The sequence below is a fragment of the Lycorma delicatula genome, chromosome 8 (genome assembly GCF_047948215.1).
Source record: "Lycorma delicatula isolate Av1 chromosome 8, ASM4794821v1, whole genome shotgun sequence".
NCBI classification, from domain to species: Eukaryota; Metazoa; Arthropoda; class Insecta; order Hemiptera; family Fulgoridae; genus Lycorma; species Lycorma delicatula.
In genome coordinates, this window is record NC_134462.1 from 66,625,145 (window position 1) to 66,641,540 (window position 16,396).

The following is a 16,396-nucleotide window of genomic DNA, read 5'->3' on the forward strand; positions in this document are numbered from 1 at the left end:
ATATAAAGTCAAGAGCTATTTCATGTATTTTAGGTGTCTTATCTAATTCATTATGTAACTTTATACAATTTTACAGCTAAAATATATCCCATTTTTTTTTTCATTTGCCTAAAATATTTAATTTTAAAAATATTAATAAATTTATTAATTTAAGTTACCTAAATAAAAAGAAAATTAATGGAAACTAGTTATGATTGTAAACTATATAAACATATTTAGTAAACAAGTATAAATATTATTTATATTAATAAACAAATATATATATTTATCCACGCATAAGGGTCAGGTTAGAACCTCCACATCTGGGTGCGGGCTGATAGTGGTGCTGCTGAATGGATAAGCAAGGATATTTCTGCAAAGGTCAAGGACACCACTACGGCTCTGTCAAGGAGGGATGGTAGGAGGGTCCACGTGCTTATTAAGGATTTGGATGTACTCACGACTCAGGATGAGTTCATTATGGAGTTATGAAAAATCACGGGATTGACAGTGTCAAAGTTATGTCCATGCAACCGGCCTATGGTGCAGGTGGTCCTGTGGCTGTGCCGCCCATCCTTGCGGATAAATTATTGGCTGATGGACATATCCATATTGGCTGGGTGGGTTATACGGTTATGATACATTCATTTGACAACCTTTATTTTCGCTGCTGGAAGCAAGGTCACAGGGCCAATTCGTGTACCGGGCCAGACCGTAGTCGCCACTGTTTCACCTGTGGTGAGGCTGGTCATTTACAGAAGGACTGTTGGCGAGAGGCTCAGTGTCCTTCCTGTTGGTTGCATGGACATGTACCTGGCGGTAGGGGATGCAAGGCTTCACCTACAACATGAAGTCATGGCACCTGCTCAGTGCTGATGTGTGTTTGTGGGGGACAGCCCCATCCAGGAGCGGTGGGAGGCTTTGGCATCCCACCATCAGTGATTGGACGGGACTTCTTCGCAGCACCTCTGGGGGAGGGAATGTAAGATTATAGTCCTGGTGAGGAATCCCCTTGGGAGTTCCCATTAGAGGCAGAGCATTAAGACCAGAGTCCTGGTGAGTGGGGTCCTCTCATTAGAGGCGTGGCATATACTGCAAGACTGAGTCCCAGCTACCTGGGCAAGACCTTGTGTTCTGCTAAGGTAGTTTGAGGTGAAGGCATCCCCCAGATCTGAGTTATACTTAGATGCTTGTTCCGGCTCCAAGGGGCAAGGTAAATGAAGGTGAACAAAAAAATATATACATGTATATATATATTAGTAAATAAATATATTTACTTAGTAAATAAATAATATTATTATTTTATGATAAAGAAAGTGGTAAACTAATTACTACTTATCATTTTTTGTGATAAATAATAATACAACTTATCAGTTTATTTATTAAATAAAACATATTATAGTTATAAATTTTCTTATCCAATTTTTTTTATTAATATAATTCTTACGTTTTATTTTTTCAACTTCATGAAATATCCTTTCTAGTAAGATTCGTATAGGTAAACTTGATAATGATGGCTGCTTTAAATTCTAATAACAAAAAGAAAAAACATAATTAACTGACGTTGTATCTCTGTTAATTAAATTTATGATGGTTTAAATTTAATTATGTCATTCAAACATTACATAACTACCAATGATATTACAATATAATGGAATCTTTAAGTAATTCATAATGATGCTTATTTTTAAGTATAGTTATTCAACATTACTGAAGATTATATTATTTTTATTAATATGACAAGTTCATTTCTACAATCAAGACTGATAAAAACCGTACTCTCCAAAACGATCATCACCGCCTAAGATCTTAAATGGTTTTCATTAGTTTATCTTTGTCTGATGTGACCATTTAGACATTTCAACTGCATTACTTGAATTATTAATTATTATTAACATAATAAATCTGGTACAATAATGTCTCTTGTTATACAATGCAATTAAGATTTACTGATAAATTAGATTGTTATAGTAAACACTTGACAAAGAAAAAAGCCTCAGGCAAATTGCCAAATAGTTATATAAAGCTGGTCATCAGAGCTAAAAACTATAAAAATTTACTGGAGGAGTTAAACAGTAGGTCTTTGTTCATGGTATTTTTTAATAATTTTTATAGAAAGACTTACTTCTATAGAAAGAGAGAAAATAAAATTGATTAAATATGTTAACAATTTTGAAACTATGGAAAAAGCAATAACACAAATAAAAGAAAAAGCATGATATAACGCAATGAAAATTAATTATAATTGCATGAAAATTAGCATTCTAAAAATAATGGAAAATTTTAACATATAAGAACATCAATGTAGAATTGAGAAAACTACTTTTTAAATTTTTTATATGGACTTACTTTCCTGAAACGTGAACCATGAGAAAAAAGAAAATGTAGTTTACTACATGCAATAAGGTAAAGAAAAACCATTCTGAAGTTACAAGGGCCTAAATGAACACATCATCCAAAAACACTATTCTCCTTGTAGTTGCAGCCAGGTAAAAGATCATACAACAGCATATGTAAAAAATATATATTTACAGTAGCATATAAATTAATCCGAACACTTTTTATTTAATAAAAAGTAACTTTATAAAAAAAATAACATACTTGTACAATTTGTGAATATCTAGTAATTAAAATGTACTCCTTTTTCTTAATCACTTCTTGTACATGATTTGACATCAGTTCAACAAGTGTATACACATTTTTTTTCTTCATCATGAAATCATACTGATATTATTTCTTTAACAGGTTGACGACTATGAGGGACTTATAAATGTTACATGAGAACGAGTCAGGTGGAAAATGTGATTGGTACCACACATGCAATTGCCTTAAAAACTACTTTGACACTCATTGGTACCCTGTTTCTATATACATATAATTAGTCAATAGAGAAGAGTTTGTAGAACATTTCTGCATGTATGGGTCTTAAAATACTTTGTCAGATCATTTAAGTACAGATCTGTTATGAACCACTGACAAGTTGGGTATCATAATCTATACTTGAAGCTAGTTCTGCTAACATTATAATTAGTCTGATGGTGTTTTTTGCTTTTGTTTTCATTGCAGAAAAGTAATAGCCCAAGACAATAAATCTGCGGATAACGATGATGACATGGTTGTTGACGTATGCAATATATAATACTGGTAACTTACAAGTAAGAATTAATCCATATTTATCTAATTTTTTAGCCAATTGTGAACGATATGATTTTTATAATTTTATGGGTGATAATGAAATTTAAAATTTTTTAGTAGAACAAACCAATTTATATGCAGCTAAACAGCATTCAAAAGAGTTGCGTAAATTTCTATCAAAAAATTTGGTTGATAATGATCATAATGAAATGAAATCTGTTTTTGGAATTTTATTGTTCATGGGAATTCTTCAGATGCCAACAATAAGACCACTGTTGGCTTAAAGACAAATATATTAGAACCAAAATTGCATCAACAGTAACTCGAAATCGATTTGAAAAAATACTGTCCCCGTTTCATTGCGGTAATAATGAAAGTATTCAGGAAGGAGGCAAGTTACACAAAATACAAGGTCTTGTAGATTTGTTGAAAACATCCAGAAATAGTACATTCCTGAGAAAGATGTGTGTATTGATGAATCTATTGTACCATTTCTTGGTTACCTATATTCAGTCTTATTAGTCTTTAAAAAAAAGAGACCGGTATGGTATAAAAATGTTCAAGGTAATGTATTTTCATCTCATGCTTTTCTAAAAAATGGAACTATTTGTTCCAGAACATAAAAATGTGACTTGTTGGAAAACACAGGAATTTTCCAGTCTTCTTTAATCCAGTTAGTATGTACTTTGGCCCACAAGAGTATTTTTTTGCACATTACTGGTCTTAAAAGCCATTTGCAGCTGGTCGAAGAGCTTTCTATGCAGCTGCAAGAAATTGTTGTCTTGTGTAAATCTGTTAATTCTCGATTTAAGTCTGCAGCAGATAACTCTGGATCAGGTTTACTTTTTCTCATTAATAACTAACCCTGTGTTGGAGTAGTTTTTCTTTTACAGCCACATTTGCCTTTACTTTAAGGTGAAAAGTTTCTTTAAATTGTGTTAAAATAGCATTCACTGTCCCTAGTCCAACACCACACTCAGAAGCTATTTGTCATTGTGACATACTGGTGTACTCAGAAAGAAGAATAATTTTCAAAAGTTTACTTGGAATTATGTCCATTATTGTATATTCAAGATACACAGAACAAAAAATATGAAAATATGATTTTGTAATAAAAAATGAAATAAACTTTTATAAAATACTATAAATAACATGAAAATTGCTAAATAACCAAAGAATAATAACCTCACATTAGACAAACAACTTAAAGGATAGGTGTGATCAAGTGATGTAGCCACAGCATATAAATAAACAAAAACTTCCCTGTGTTCGGATTAATTTCCACGATACTGTAAATATATCTAATATAAAGGAGGAATAAATTTTATTTAGAATAAACAACTTTTTCAATGACAAACCAAACCATATTTAATAAATTTGCTTAAAAAAAATGTAATATTATAACATTTTCAGTTACTCTTGTGATGATCATCTCCGAGATTGCAATAAGGATGAGATTGCAATATTGTGTGTGGTCTCAAAAACAATACATTTATTAAAAATTGATATAGTTTGTCATTTAAAAATTAAATAGTTTTTACTGCTAATTATCACAGACAAAAACGGTAAAAACAAATATTTTCTATTTACCTGAAGAAAATCGTCTTCACCACTTGAATTTTCTTCACAATCGCTAGTATTATAGAGGTAAGAAAAACTACATCGAAGACCTTTACCAATTGAACTAGGATGGAACAATCTCTGCAAAAGCTGTAAAAAAAGATATGAAGATGATTTAAAGACAATTCAAAATTTTTTTAGCTTGTTAAATTAATTCACCAAAGCCCAAAGCTTGTGTGTAGGAATATGAAAATTGAAATTTTTTAATGTATGAAAAATTCTTTGCCTGAATGGGGTTCAAACTTAGGATCTGTAAGTGAAAGACAAGATTAAGATGCTAACGTTCCTGTTTTTGTGTAAAATGACCTCAGTGCCATTCCATCACCCTCTTGTGAAATGAAAGTGTTTCTGCCAATAATCTAAAAGGATCTGGATTGAATCATAGTCAGGCTTGGCATACTTTTCCTTATGGTACAAAATTCATTTATCATAAGAAACTGTTAACTGGGTATCGGCTGGCTGTTACTGGAAGAAATCAATAACAAATCTAGCAGGTCAATGTTAATATGAATTCAGCAGTCTGCAGTGTAACCATTAGGAAAGTTTTACAAAATACTCAAGAACTTCCTTAACATATTGCACAACCTAAATAACATAAATTCAACAATAAACATTACTGAAAGGAATGGAGTTTCAATTTGTATATGTCTGTAAAATGCGTAACAGTTTTACATGCCTAATCTGAGATATTAGAAACTTTCAAAAATGATGAAAAAACATTCTCAAAAATAACCAACATAACATATCAGATTTACTACAGAAATTGAGGAATGAAATGGTTTTCCACTGTCTTCTTCTTCATTGAACCGATTATAATGTTGCATCTGAGCATATTAAGCCCATCAAAATTCAGTCCGACAAGGAACTTGTTCACTCTAATCAGCACAGGAACTGACTGTATAATGAACATCATTACTCTCAAAGAAAGAAAATTCAATTAACACTATTTTTACCTCATGTACTTTGCATGCACTGTAGCTAGACCATGACCAGAGAAAATAATTTACAGTGAAAATTGAATGTTTCTTTTCTGTAGGTTGTTTTACCTACAATCATTGTTTTGCATATACTATACTTCCTCTAACAGTAGGTATTTCAATAAATATATGCATCTAATTGTATAGAATCAAAAACCTCCAGTTAATAAAAATGTTATTAACTTTTAACAATAAAATCGGAATGTAACCAATACAAAAATGAGCAGTAAGAACATAAACATCGATTCAAAGGCGCTGAACAAATTCTGTTAAACTCTTAACACTGATGCAACTACTCTAAGCTGGATTGGCTGAACATTCCCTCAGCTGATTGCATACACAAGCCAAAGTCACTTTAACATTGACCGTACCGTAATATTAACATTAAGGATTTGACATTAGACTCGGTCTATACCTGTACTCTATAATTATTATAACAGGAAGTTTGAAAGAAAAAAAACATAAAACCTTAGCAGAAATATCTAATTCAAGAATCATAATCGTTTTGAAAAGAAAAAAAAAATTGGCTTACACAAGTTATTTTGTAATAAATAAAAAGGAAAAATGCAAATTTATATAAAACAGTAAATATTATACAATATGATAAATAAATTATTTTTAATATAAACATATGTACATATGCAATATTATATCAGATAAAATTAGATATAAAACATGTTTATTTTAATTCAGTAACATGCCATATACTATAATTATTATTATATAACTGTGTGTATATATATATATATATATATATATATTATATGAATAAAACAGAATTTCATACTTCTGTTATATAAAAATGATTGCTAAATATTATATATACTCTTTAAAACATTTATTTTATGTAACATTTGTTACAAAATGTAACAATATTATGTATTATTTACACTTTATTATTATTTGGAATTAATTAAATTAAATATAATTATTAATATTTAAAAATTTATAATATTTAAAGTAAATAATAAAAAATAAATATATTATATAATTTATAATAACTAATAAATAGAATAGTTGCCTTAATTTTATTATTTAAAAAGGTAAAAATTGTGGGGATATAATACTTCAATATTAATAGAACAGTAATTTTATCATTGTGTTAGTTATAAGTAATTTAATTTTATGTTATGTAACTGATGATTACTACTAAGTCATGAAAAAACTGATTAAGTTACATAATGAACAGAATTGTGTTTGCTTAATACAGCAGAGCAAAACGATTGTATTTTAATGGTTCTATTTTTATTACTTTTAACATTTTTTAATAATATATTTTATTTTTATTTTATTAAAAGTTTTGATATTATTTGTTTAACTAATCACTAAAATCTGTATTTTATTAGTAACACATAACTTTTAATTTTCATGTTCTACTAGAATGGACTTTGATGAAAGTTGCAATTAATAGGAATTTTCTTTATCTATATGAGGATAAGCAATAGAATAAAATACCACTTTGATGGTAGCCTAATTTACCTGCTTTACATTGAATGCTCTGGGTTCAATTCCTTTTCTTTTCTGGAAAATCTATAAGAACCTGAACATATATAACTAATGGTTGTAATTAAGTTAAAGTGCATTTTTTTTTAATTAATTTTTTTTTGTTAAATAGAACCAACTCTATGGTGAAGTAATAGTCTGTTGGCAGTGGGTGAAATAATATATCTGGACATTTCTGGATTTAAATTGAGATAAAACCTTATCTGAGATAATACAAATATTTTGTATCATTAAAAATATATATACATATATTATTAAAAATATATTTTATATTATTATAAATAATAATATGACAACCCATCAAATTATTAAAATATCAACAATAATAAAACAGGATATCTTTAACTGTGTTACAAAATGACAATACATATTTTAAAATCTGATAAACAATTATAACTTATTAATGTAGTATCAGTAACATAATTAAGATTTTTCTAAGAAATGTTCTGTAGGAAACAACTTCTGCAATCATTATTTTTATTGAGAAAAAAAAGTTTACTTACATCAAATAAAAAAGATTAGTAATTACAAGAGAATTAACAAAACAAATATGAAGAAATTTCAAGGATATTCTTTAAATGTTATCAAAAAGCAACATTATTAAGAAAAAAATTTATGTATTATCTTGTAAACAATTTATTAATTTAATGGCAACTCATTCCACAAGTTTTCTTAATCATATTTTCTTGACAACATGGTCTGCTATTATAAACACTGTTTAGTAGCTTTAAAGATTATTTTACTGATTTACAGCAAGACTAGGCAGTTATGCAATTACTCATCAATCCGACTGTAAATATCTTTCTGAAATATTAATACATCTGAAGTATGATAGTAGATAATTAAATATAACACAGTCGATTCTAATATGTTTGGCCGAATTATTTGTGACTGTTATTCTTTTTTTTTTATTACAGACATGATTTTAATACTATTCTGACAAAATTAGTTATCTCATATCCTAACCAACAAAAAAAAAATTGCAGAAACTGGAAAAAACAGGTATGTATAAGCAAATACACATTTATACTTTCTTTATTAAACTTTTTGCACTTATATTTCTCAGTATGAATTCTAGTTATGTAAATATTAAAAAAATTTGTAATGTTTGAGTGGATTTTGTTTGTAATGCATTAACTTTTGTAAAGCCTGCATATATATAAAATTCTTCACATCCTGTAAAATTTATAAAAGACTAGAAATCAATTTGTTCTCAATAAAATAAACTAAAATCATGAAATATTTTTTCAATATTTTAAAATTTTGAAATATTGGCAGCTTTTTAAATAATTATCAGTATTCCAGAATAATAATAAATAAAGTTAAATTTAAAAGAAAAAATACTTATACGATTATTTTATTTGTAAGCTCTTCTAAAAAATTTAGTATAAAAATAATAATGTTAAATATAAAATGAAGACCTACATTATCAGCTGTTTTAATTTATAATAATTATAAATTATTTTAAAAAATATACATTTTATTTTGGTAGTGACTAAAACAGACAAATATTTATTAGTTATTGCAGTACAGAATTATGATCATTTATTTATTTAGGCTTTACTGTAAACATTCTAGGGTAAAAATTCAATTCCCTGAGATTCTTTTCACCATGCTAGATTGCTCTTTTAAAGCTCAAGTCATTTTGTTAGATTGAACTAGCCTTTTGAATTAATTTGTTGTATTAAATGCCAAAGCATTTACGTTTTGCTTACATACAACTATCCTCAGTGATTTAGCAATCTGTGGGAACCAGTTTATTAAACGTTTGATCAAATTTTTCACTTTATCCTTACTACTTCACATCCTTTAACGAATATACCTTTCCCTAAAATAATTAAGGTAGTTGTAGAATCATTAGGTAGTAAAGGATGAAGTTTACTGTATTGCCTATAACAGAAATTTTAATAATAATTTATCTGAAGTCAGTAAAATAAATTTCAGAATCATGTAAGGAATGATAAGTTGGTTTGGCGTACGAAAATGTCCAACAGTTATTATAAGTATTTTTATTTAAACCCTTAAGATGATATATGTCAGTGATCAATTCCATAACAAAAACACTATTACAAAATCAATCTCATTTTAAACTGAAAACTTTCACACTACCAATTAATAACTTAACTATTTTACATGAATATTTTAACCAAAATAAAAATCTGTTAGCATTAGTAAACTCTGATAATGTTCAATATTAGATTATCTCACTGTTTTTTCATTAAAAAAAAGTTTTCAAATTTGTTTATTACATTTAAAAATAATAAGACGTATGAGAGCGTAAATATCATGAATTTAAGTATAGTCATACTTAGTTAACTACAGTCATACTAATTGTATTTTCATACAGTTTATTTCCTAGTATCGTTAGTAATCATTATATAATAAAACATGAAGTCAACAGGAAACATTTTTCAATTTTAATGTGGTTAATTCTATTCATTTCATGCTTTAAAACTTGATGCAAACATTACAAATGCATAGTGATGCACTTGTAATTAGTGATGTCTTAAATTTTTAGATTTAAGGTTAGCATAATATTTCATAATTATCAGTACAGAATTAATAATTTTAATAATTAAATAAAATATATTTTCTGTTTTTTTTTTGTATCAAAAATATTTTTATTCTATTTTGAGGTGAATTTTAGGTTAGATTACAACTGTTTAACAATCAAAATGGCAATCTAGTTTTAGACAATACATAAATATTTTTTAAAGTATTTTTCAGTTTATCCCAATTATTTCATTCTTTTCCAGTTTATTCCAATTTTTGTTTATCATAGTTTAACAATTTGTAAAAATTATTACAAATAAAAAAATTTAAGAAAAAGGTTCCAGGTGAAGTTATAAGGAACATTATTTTATTTTTAGTTAATATGTTTTTTATGAACCAATAAATAATGACATAAAGAAAGTATATATACATATATATGTTCAAAAAGAATAAATACTCACTCTAGTAACTTCAGGTTTAACAAGCTGTATATTCTTATCCAAGGCAATGCAAATGCCAAATGCTATTAATGCCTCTTCATAATGACTAAGTGCTGACAATACTAAGGCTTTTCTATAATATCCCTAAAAACAAAAATAAAAATTACTTTTAATATTTAAACATTAAAAAAAAAAAAATAAGAAAGTATTAAGTGAAATTATTGTTATATTATTGTAATAGCAATAGGAATTATTTCATTTTACAAAGAATTCCAGCCTATTTTATTATTCATATTTGTAACAATAGCATTCAAGATATTCTAACCTACTCGAACCTGCTCAAACAAATGCAAGATCTAAGCATATGCATGATCATATGCATATGATGCACGATCCAAATTGAAAATATTGATTTCCATTCGACTAGTATCTTGAAACTTTGTATCTAACAAAAACATAATTTTGAACTAAATTTCATTGTAAATCATGCTAGATAAACAAACTGATGTGACCAAATTAAAACAATGCGACAGTATTTAGAAGAAAAATCTTTCAATTTTAGTTTAACAAGTAAAACCAATTCACCATTTTAAATGTAACTTCAAATTTTTGAGGCCATGTTATTCAGTAGAAAGTCAAAATTCTTAAAAAGTTTTAACCGTAACACATATTCTTAATTTGTAATTTCAGAAGAATTTTAAATGATTCATTTAGTACTTCCAATTCTCAAGCAATTACTAAAATGAAGCACTTTTATACTTTAATTTCTTCTGTTTTTTTTTTTTTTTTTTTTTAAATCTTTAATGGAATACTTTATGATAATTAAAAAAAGTATAAGCAACTGATGTTCAGCTTTGCAACTGAACAAAACCCTTTTGTGTATCCAGTAAACAAACATTAAATAAAGTAGACTACATTTTCAAATAGAGATAAGAAGAACTTGTAAGTATTGACTTGGTAATTAAATTCTACTACGATGAATGAAATTGACCTTCTAGTTAATTAAAACCCAGTCAATAGAAAAATTAAAAGGAAGAAATTAAAATATTGTGTGTGTGTGTGTGTACAATAAATTTAAAATAATTTATGCAAGTTATGTGCTATAATTTATCTTGAAATTATTTTATATTAAATTATACTATTGTTAAAGTGAGTACAAGTTATCTATTTAAAGGTCAGTCTGATTCTTAATATCGCAATGCTATCAAAAGTTACAGGAAAGATGTACAAGACCTACAGTTATGGGATGTGACAACCAACTCAGTATATGTTCTTTTACCCCCTCTAGAAACATACACTTTTAGATAATGTCTGATACCCTAACTGGATGTAAGTGCATTGATCAATCAGCAAACTAGCTGTTTGGTGAACTAAATTAACAACAAAAGTTTTTGGCTAATAAAAATGTTACGACACATATCTTTAACTGACAAAAAGACTGCTATGCTATTTTTTTATATGTGATAACTAACAATACCATTCATAATTTATAATTTCATTAATAATAAATATTATGCATAAATAAGCATTATAATATTATGCAATATTTATTATTATTTTATAGAAATACCACACACATAATCATATAATTGGATTTCTATTTCTGAAAGACATTTGACACTTTTATTACTCTATTGTTTTAAAATCACACATTTATATAACATAACGCACTATCTGTTATTATTATGAAATAAAAAGTAATACATCAGGAAAGTATAACACAAATCAGTTTCACATGACTAATAGAGTTCATTTACAGCAGCCATGTTTCATCATGTTATTAGTTTGTGGTACATAATGATTAAAACATAACCTTACAAAAAATAACAATAAAAAACACTGTACCACTTTTTAAAAAGCTATGACTACATAACAGAAATAACTAAAACTAGTATTGCTTTCGCATCTGGATGAGATATGCAACTCTACTTTATTTCACCTGTTAGATCAATTATTTTTACCAAATAAAATGTTTATTCAGAACATAATTACACATTCGTTATATGTATTCTATTTCATAATAAAAATAAAAAACCTGCTCCAGCAAATTGCCTGGAAGGATGATGATTTGATCAGACCGGTATACAAGTATAAAATTAATGAATAAAAGAGAGATGTTAATAATAAATTTAAAAAAAATGGTAACAATAAAATAAAAATTTGGAAAGTAATAATTGATAATATTTAAAGTACACATGTAAGCTCATGTTAAACTGTTTTAATCGTGAATGTATGTTCGTTTTCATCACATAAATTTAACAGAATAATGAAGCCTTTCATCATCATTAGATCAAGAAAGCGGTTGCACACCTTTAACTATAAAAAAATAAAGTTTCTTAACTTGTAATACATCCCGTTTTCTTTTATATAAGTTGCTTTTAATTAAAAATATTTCTTTAACATACAAGAAAGACGATACTGACACAAAATTAATACAGATATTCAGTATTATGATCTGTATAGTAAATAATTTAAACTTACTTTACTCCAATGCGGTCTAAGTCGTATAGCGTTATCAGCATCTGTTAAGGACTCTTGCAACCTGTCCAGTTGGTACAGTGCTTGTGAACGACTACATAAAAGATTGGCATTGTCGGGTGCTGTAAAAAAAAGAAAAAATTTAGCAATAATTTTCAGTTTGACACACAAATAATATAAAATAAATATTACAATTTTCAAAAGAAACATATTCATACATTATAAAAAAATAAAATTTAATTTTAAAAATATTGAATATTTTAAAATTTAACTTTCCTTATAAGTAAAAAATGTTACAGCTACCCAGTTTATGCAATTTATTATTTTTTTTAATGCAGATATAAGTTGTCAAAAAAACTTAAAAAAAGGGAGTTGTTCTGTAATAAATAAATAAGATGAAGTTTAAATCTTGAAAATATGGCCTTCATTTTACATTTAAAAAAATTAAATAGAAAGCACTAAATATATATAGAAGCAGCATAATTTGTTCACATAGCTTACAAATTAGATACGGTCATATTTTATATATTTTTTTGTTTATTTCACAGGTATATCACGAGTTATAAAAATTAATGCTGACTTTTTTAAAATTTATTTAAAAAAAGAAATTGTGAACATGATATACTGGAATTTTAGTTAGGGTTTAATTTTTATTTTAAATATTCATCATTTGAAAAAATCTAAACAAATTTCCCGAACTTAAATATATGAATTTAGATGAGACATCAACAAATTTTATGATTATAGTTCAGGAAAAATTACTCAAAATATACATGTAATTATTGCATAGAGATTATTATCTGAGAAGTGAATATTCAGCAAAATAATAAAAGAAAAATGAGAAATGTTGACAACTCTGCTGATCTCTGTAGCAAAGTAGTAGAATTTCTGAATTTTATCCAGAAAGTTCTGAATTTGAATCCTGGTCAGGTTTTTACACAATAAAAATTCATTTCTTATCAAAGAAAAGAACAAGTGCAATTGGATGTCAGCATGTTTGCAAGCATTAATAAATTAATTAAAATAAAGAAGATGAAATTGCGGGAGTGTACTATTTTAATAATTTAATTTCGTAAAAAAATATTGTTTAGGTTGACATATAGTCCACTGGTTTTACCATTTTAATATTCTTTTGTTTTTTAATGACATTGATTTTCTGATTAAATCTAATTTATATAAATATAATAAAATTTTAAGGAGAAATTCCAAAGTTCATTTGTTACTAATATTGAAGGTTTTACTGTATTTTAATGTATCCTAAATAACTTATAAAAAAATGTATTATTAAACTCAAAATAATAATACAATTTTTTTTCTACATAACTATAGGCCCTATATGTCGATTACAGTTACTCAATTTTTTTTGTGATAAAAACTTAATTTTACAGCTTGTGAAAAAAAATGACAAACTTGATTAAAATTGAAACTCTAAAACTTGATACAAAATACAAAATGCTAAATAAAATATATTAATTGATAATGGTGTACATAACAAACTAGTTTGGTCAGTAAAAAACTTATTTTGAAAGCTCCATTTTCTAGTTTTAGAAGTAAAAATATACAAACATAATCTTCAAAATTTAATTAACTATACTAGTTTTAAAGATAAAACAGTGAACATTGCAATTAACAAATACAATTATAACTGACTAATTACTGAATCGCTTCGGTTTACTTACATAAGTAACTCGATATAAAAGTATGTTATCTAAATAAATATAATAAATGTAGTGCAAAGATTTAATTTCTTATTAAAAAAAAATTATGCAATTATCATGTTATGTTATATAATGTCATTAATTACATGACAAAAGAGTATCATTAAATATATTGTTAAACATTTTTAGTAACATATGAAATCTATAATTACAAAAGTAATCATTTAAAAAACAACCAATTTATTTTTTATTTGGAACTATATGTTTTATTCATTAATAAAAGACTTAAAATTAATGTACAAAAGTTAAAGAAAGTTCTAAAAATTCGTTAATAATTTTTTTTTAATATTTGATTTCAATCAAACACACCTAAAACATGTTCTATCCTTACTTTATACTATTTATTATTTCTTTTTAAAATAGAAGTAGCTTCTTCCACCTTTTACCTCATTACAATTTTTTTTAAGCCCACTGGGCTGGTCAAATGGTTAACTCGATGTCACACTCTTAAAAAAGTTATATAGCTGTACTTCTTTCTTTTTCCATTTAGCCTCTGGTATTACTTCAGAGAATGATATATGAGTGAATGTAAATGAAGTGTAAACTTGTACAGTCTCAGGTCGACCATTCCAGAGATGTGTGGTTAATTTAAACCCAACCACCAAAGAAGATCGATATCCACTATCTATTATTCAAATTCGTATAAAAATAACTGCCTTTACTAGGATTTAAACCTTAGAACTCTTGACTTCGAAATCAGCTTAGTAGTTCAAATCCTAGTAAAAGTTAGTTGCTTTTATATGGATTTGAATACTAGACAGTGGATACCGGTGTACTTTGGTGATTGGGATTCAATTAACCACACATCTCTGGAATAGACAACTTGAATTTGTACAAGATAACACCTGATTTACATGTCACACACGAGGATCGGCTGATAAATTTTGCACATATATGCGTAGCATGGGAATGAAAAGAGATATTGGAATGAAATAAAAAATCAATACCTTAGCTACAAAATGCAGTATTTATTTTTCAATGTAATTCCCGTTTACACTGATACACTTTTTCCAACGTGTGACAAGTTTTTGTATTCCGTCACTGAAAACTTCGGGCGGTCTTTCTCGGATCCAAGCAGCCACAGTTTCTTTCACCTCATCGTCGATGTTGTAATGGTAACCTTTGAGATCCTCTTGAGATAAGGGAAGAAGTGGAATTCGTACGGAGCCAAATTCGGCAAGAATGGCGTATGCGGAATAGGCTCAAACTTCAGCCATCAAAGAGTTTGTGCGATACCCATCGTGCACAGATTTTGTAGTAATCCAATTGCTTGATAATATATCCTACTCGTTCTTTAGAAATTCCTAACTGAATAGCGATGCGTTGCTGATTGATTCGCCGGTCACTTTGAAGCAAATCATCCACCTCCTTTCAATGTTTCTCGTCAGTCACAGAAACTGGTCGCCCGCTGCGAGATGCGTCCTCAATTGTCGCTTTATCTACTTCACATTCGCGAAATTTCAACGCTCACCCTATTCACAGGAGTACAACAGTTTCACTACCGTAAATCGCTTTTAAACGATGAAAAATATTCGTAGGATTCAAAATTTCTGCTGTTAAAAATTCTATCACTGCGCGTTGTTTTAACGGTGTTGACATATTGGCCGTAATCGATTCCATTTTAACTGCTACTGAAAACAAACCGGTTAACGGATTTCAACCCATTATCGCAGGTTTGTAGAGGGGAATTTTAGCTATCGTATGCTGCCACAATCAACTCAATAGTACCTTTTGTCTCCCTGTAGCACGCTAGTGTCCAAATTTTATCAGCCGAGCCTCATATATCATCCTTATCTCATCGGGCCGTAGAGGGGGTTGTTTAGTGTTCACTAATTGAACAGATTCCAGCGTATACATTAGGAAGAAAAAAAATACTTATTTACTGCTTATACATTATTGCACTGGATGCAATATTTTTGTAACGTAATATGAAAAACATATCATAATTTAATAATGTTAGAAAAACATCTGTTTGTTGCTATTATTTTAAAATCATTTAATTTTTTTTAATTTGAACTAAACGTTATAACCTTTTTGATAGCATATCAAGGAA

The 16,396-nt window shown here is 27.5% G+C and overlaps 1 protein-coding gene and 1 long non-coding RNA gene across 3 annotated transcripts in view; one reads left to right on the forward strand and one right to left on the reverse strand.

Moving 5' to 3' along the window:
* Positions 1–16,396, forward strand: part of LOC142328603 (uncharacterized) — a 142,239-nt gene that overhangs the window by 33,559 nt on the left and 92,284 nt on the right. The window contains exons 3-5 of one of the 2 annotated variants that reach the window (XR_012757315.1): positions 3,046–3,134; positions 8,132–8,216; positions 13,174–13,283. This is a non-coding gene — a long non-coding RNA (uncharacterized LOC142328603). Of the gene's footprint in view, positions 1–3,045; positions 3,135–8,131; positions 8,217–13,173; positions 13,284–16,396 lie in introns of those variants that run through there. The other variant, XR_012757314.1, reaches the window with a different exon arrangement.
* LOC142328600 (LON peptidase N-terminal domain and RING finger protein 1) overlaps positions 1–16,396 on the reverse strand; it is a 98,752-nt gene that overhangs the window by 7,984 nt on the left and 74,372 nt on the right. Inside the window, exons 2-5 of the mRNA XM_075372400.1 lie at positions 12,629–12,747; positions 10,169–10,291; positions 4,705–4,824; positions 1,427–1,508 (exon numbers count right to left, since the gene is read on the reverse strand). Of these exons, the coding sequence (XP_075228515.1) occupies positions 1,427–1,508; positions 4,705–4,824; positions 10,169–10,291; positions 12,629–12,747 (444 nt within the window). The remainder of the gene's footprint in view (positions 1–1,426; positions 1,509–4,704; positions 4,825–10,168; positions 10,292–12,628; positions 12,748–16,396) is intronic.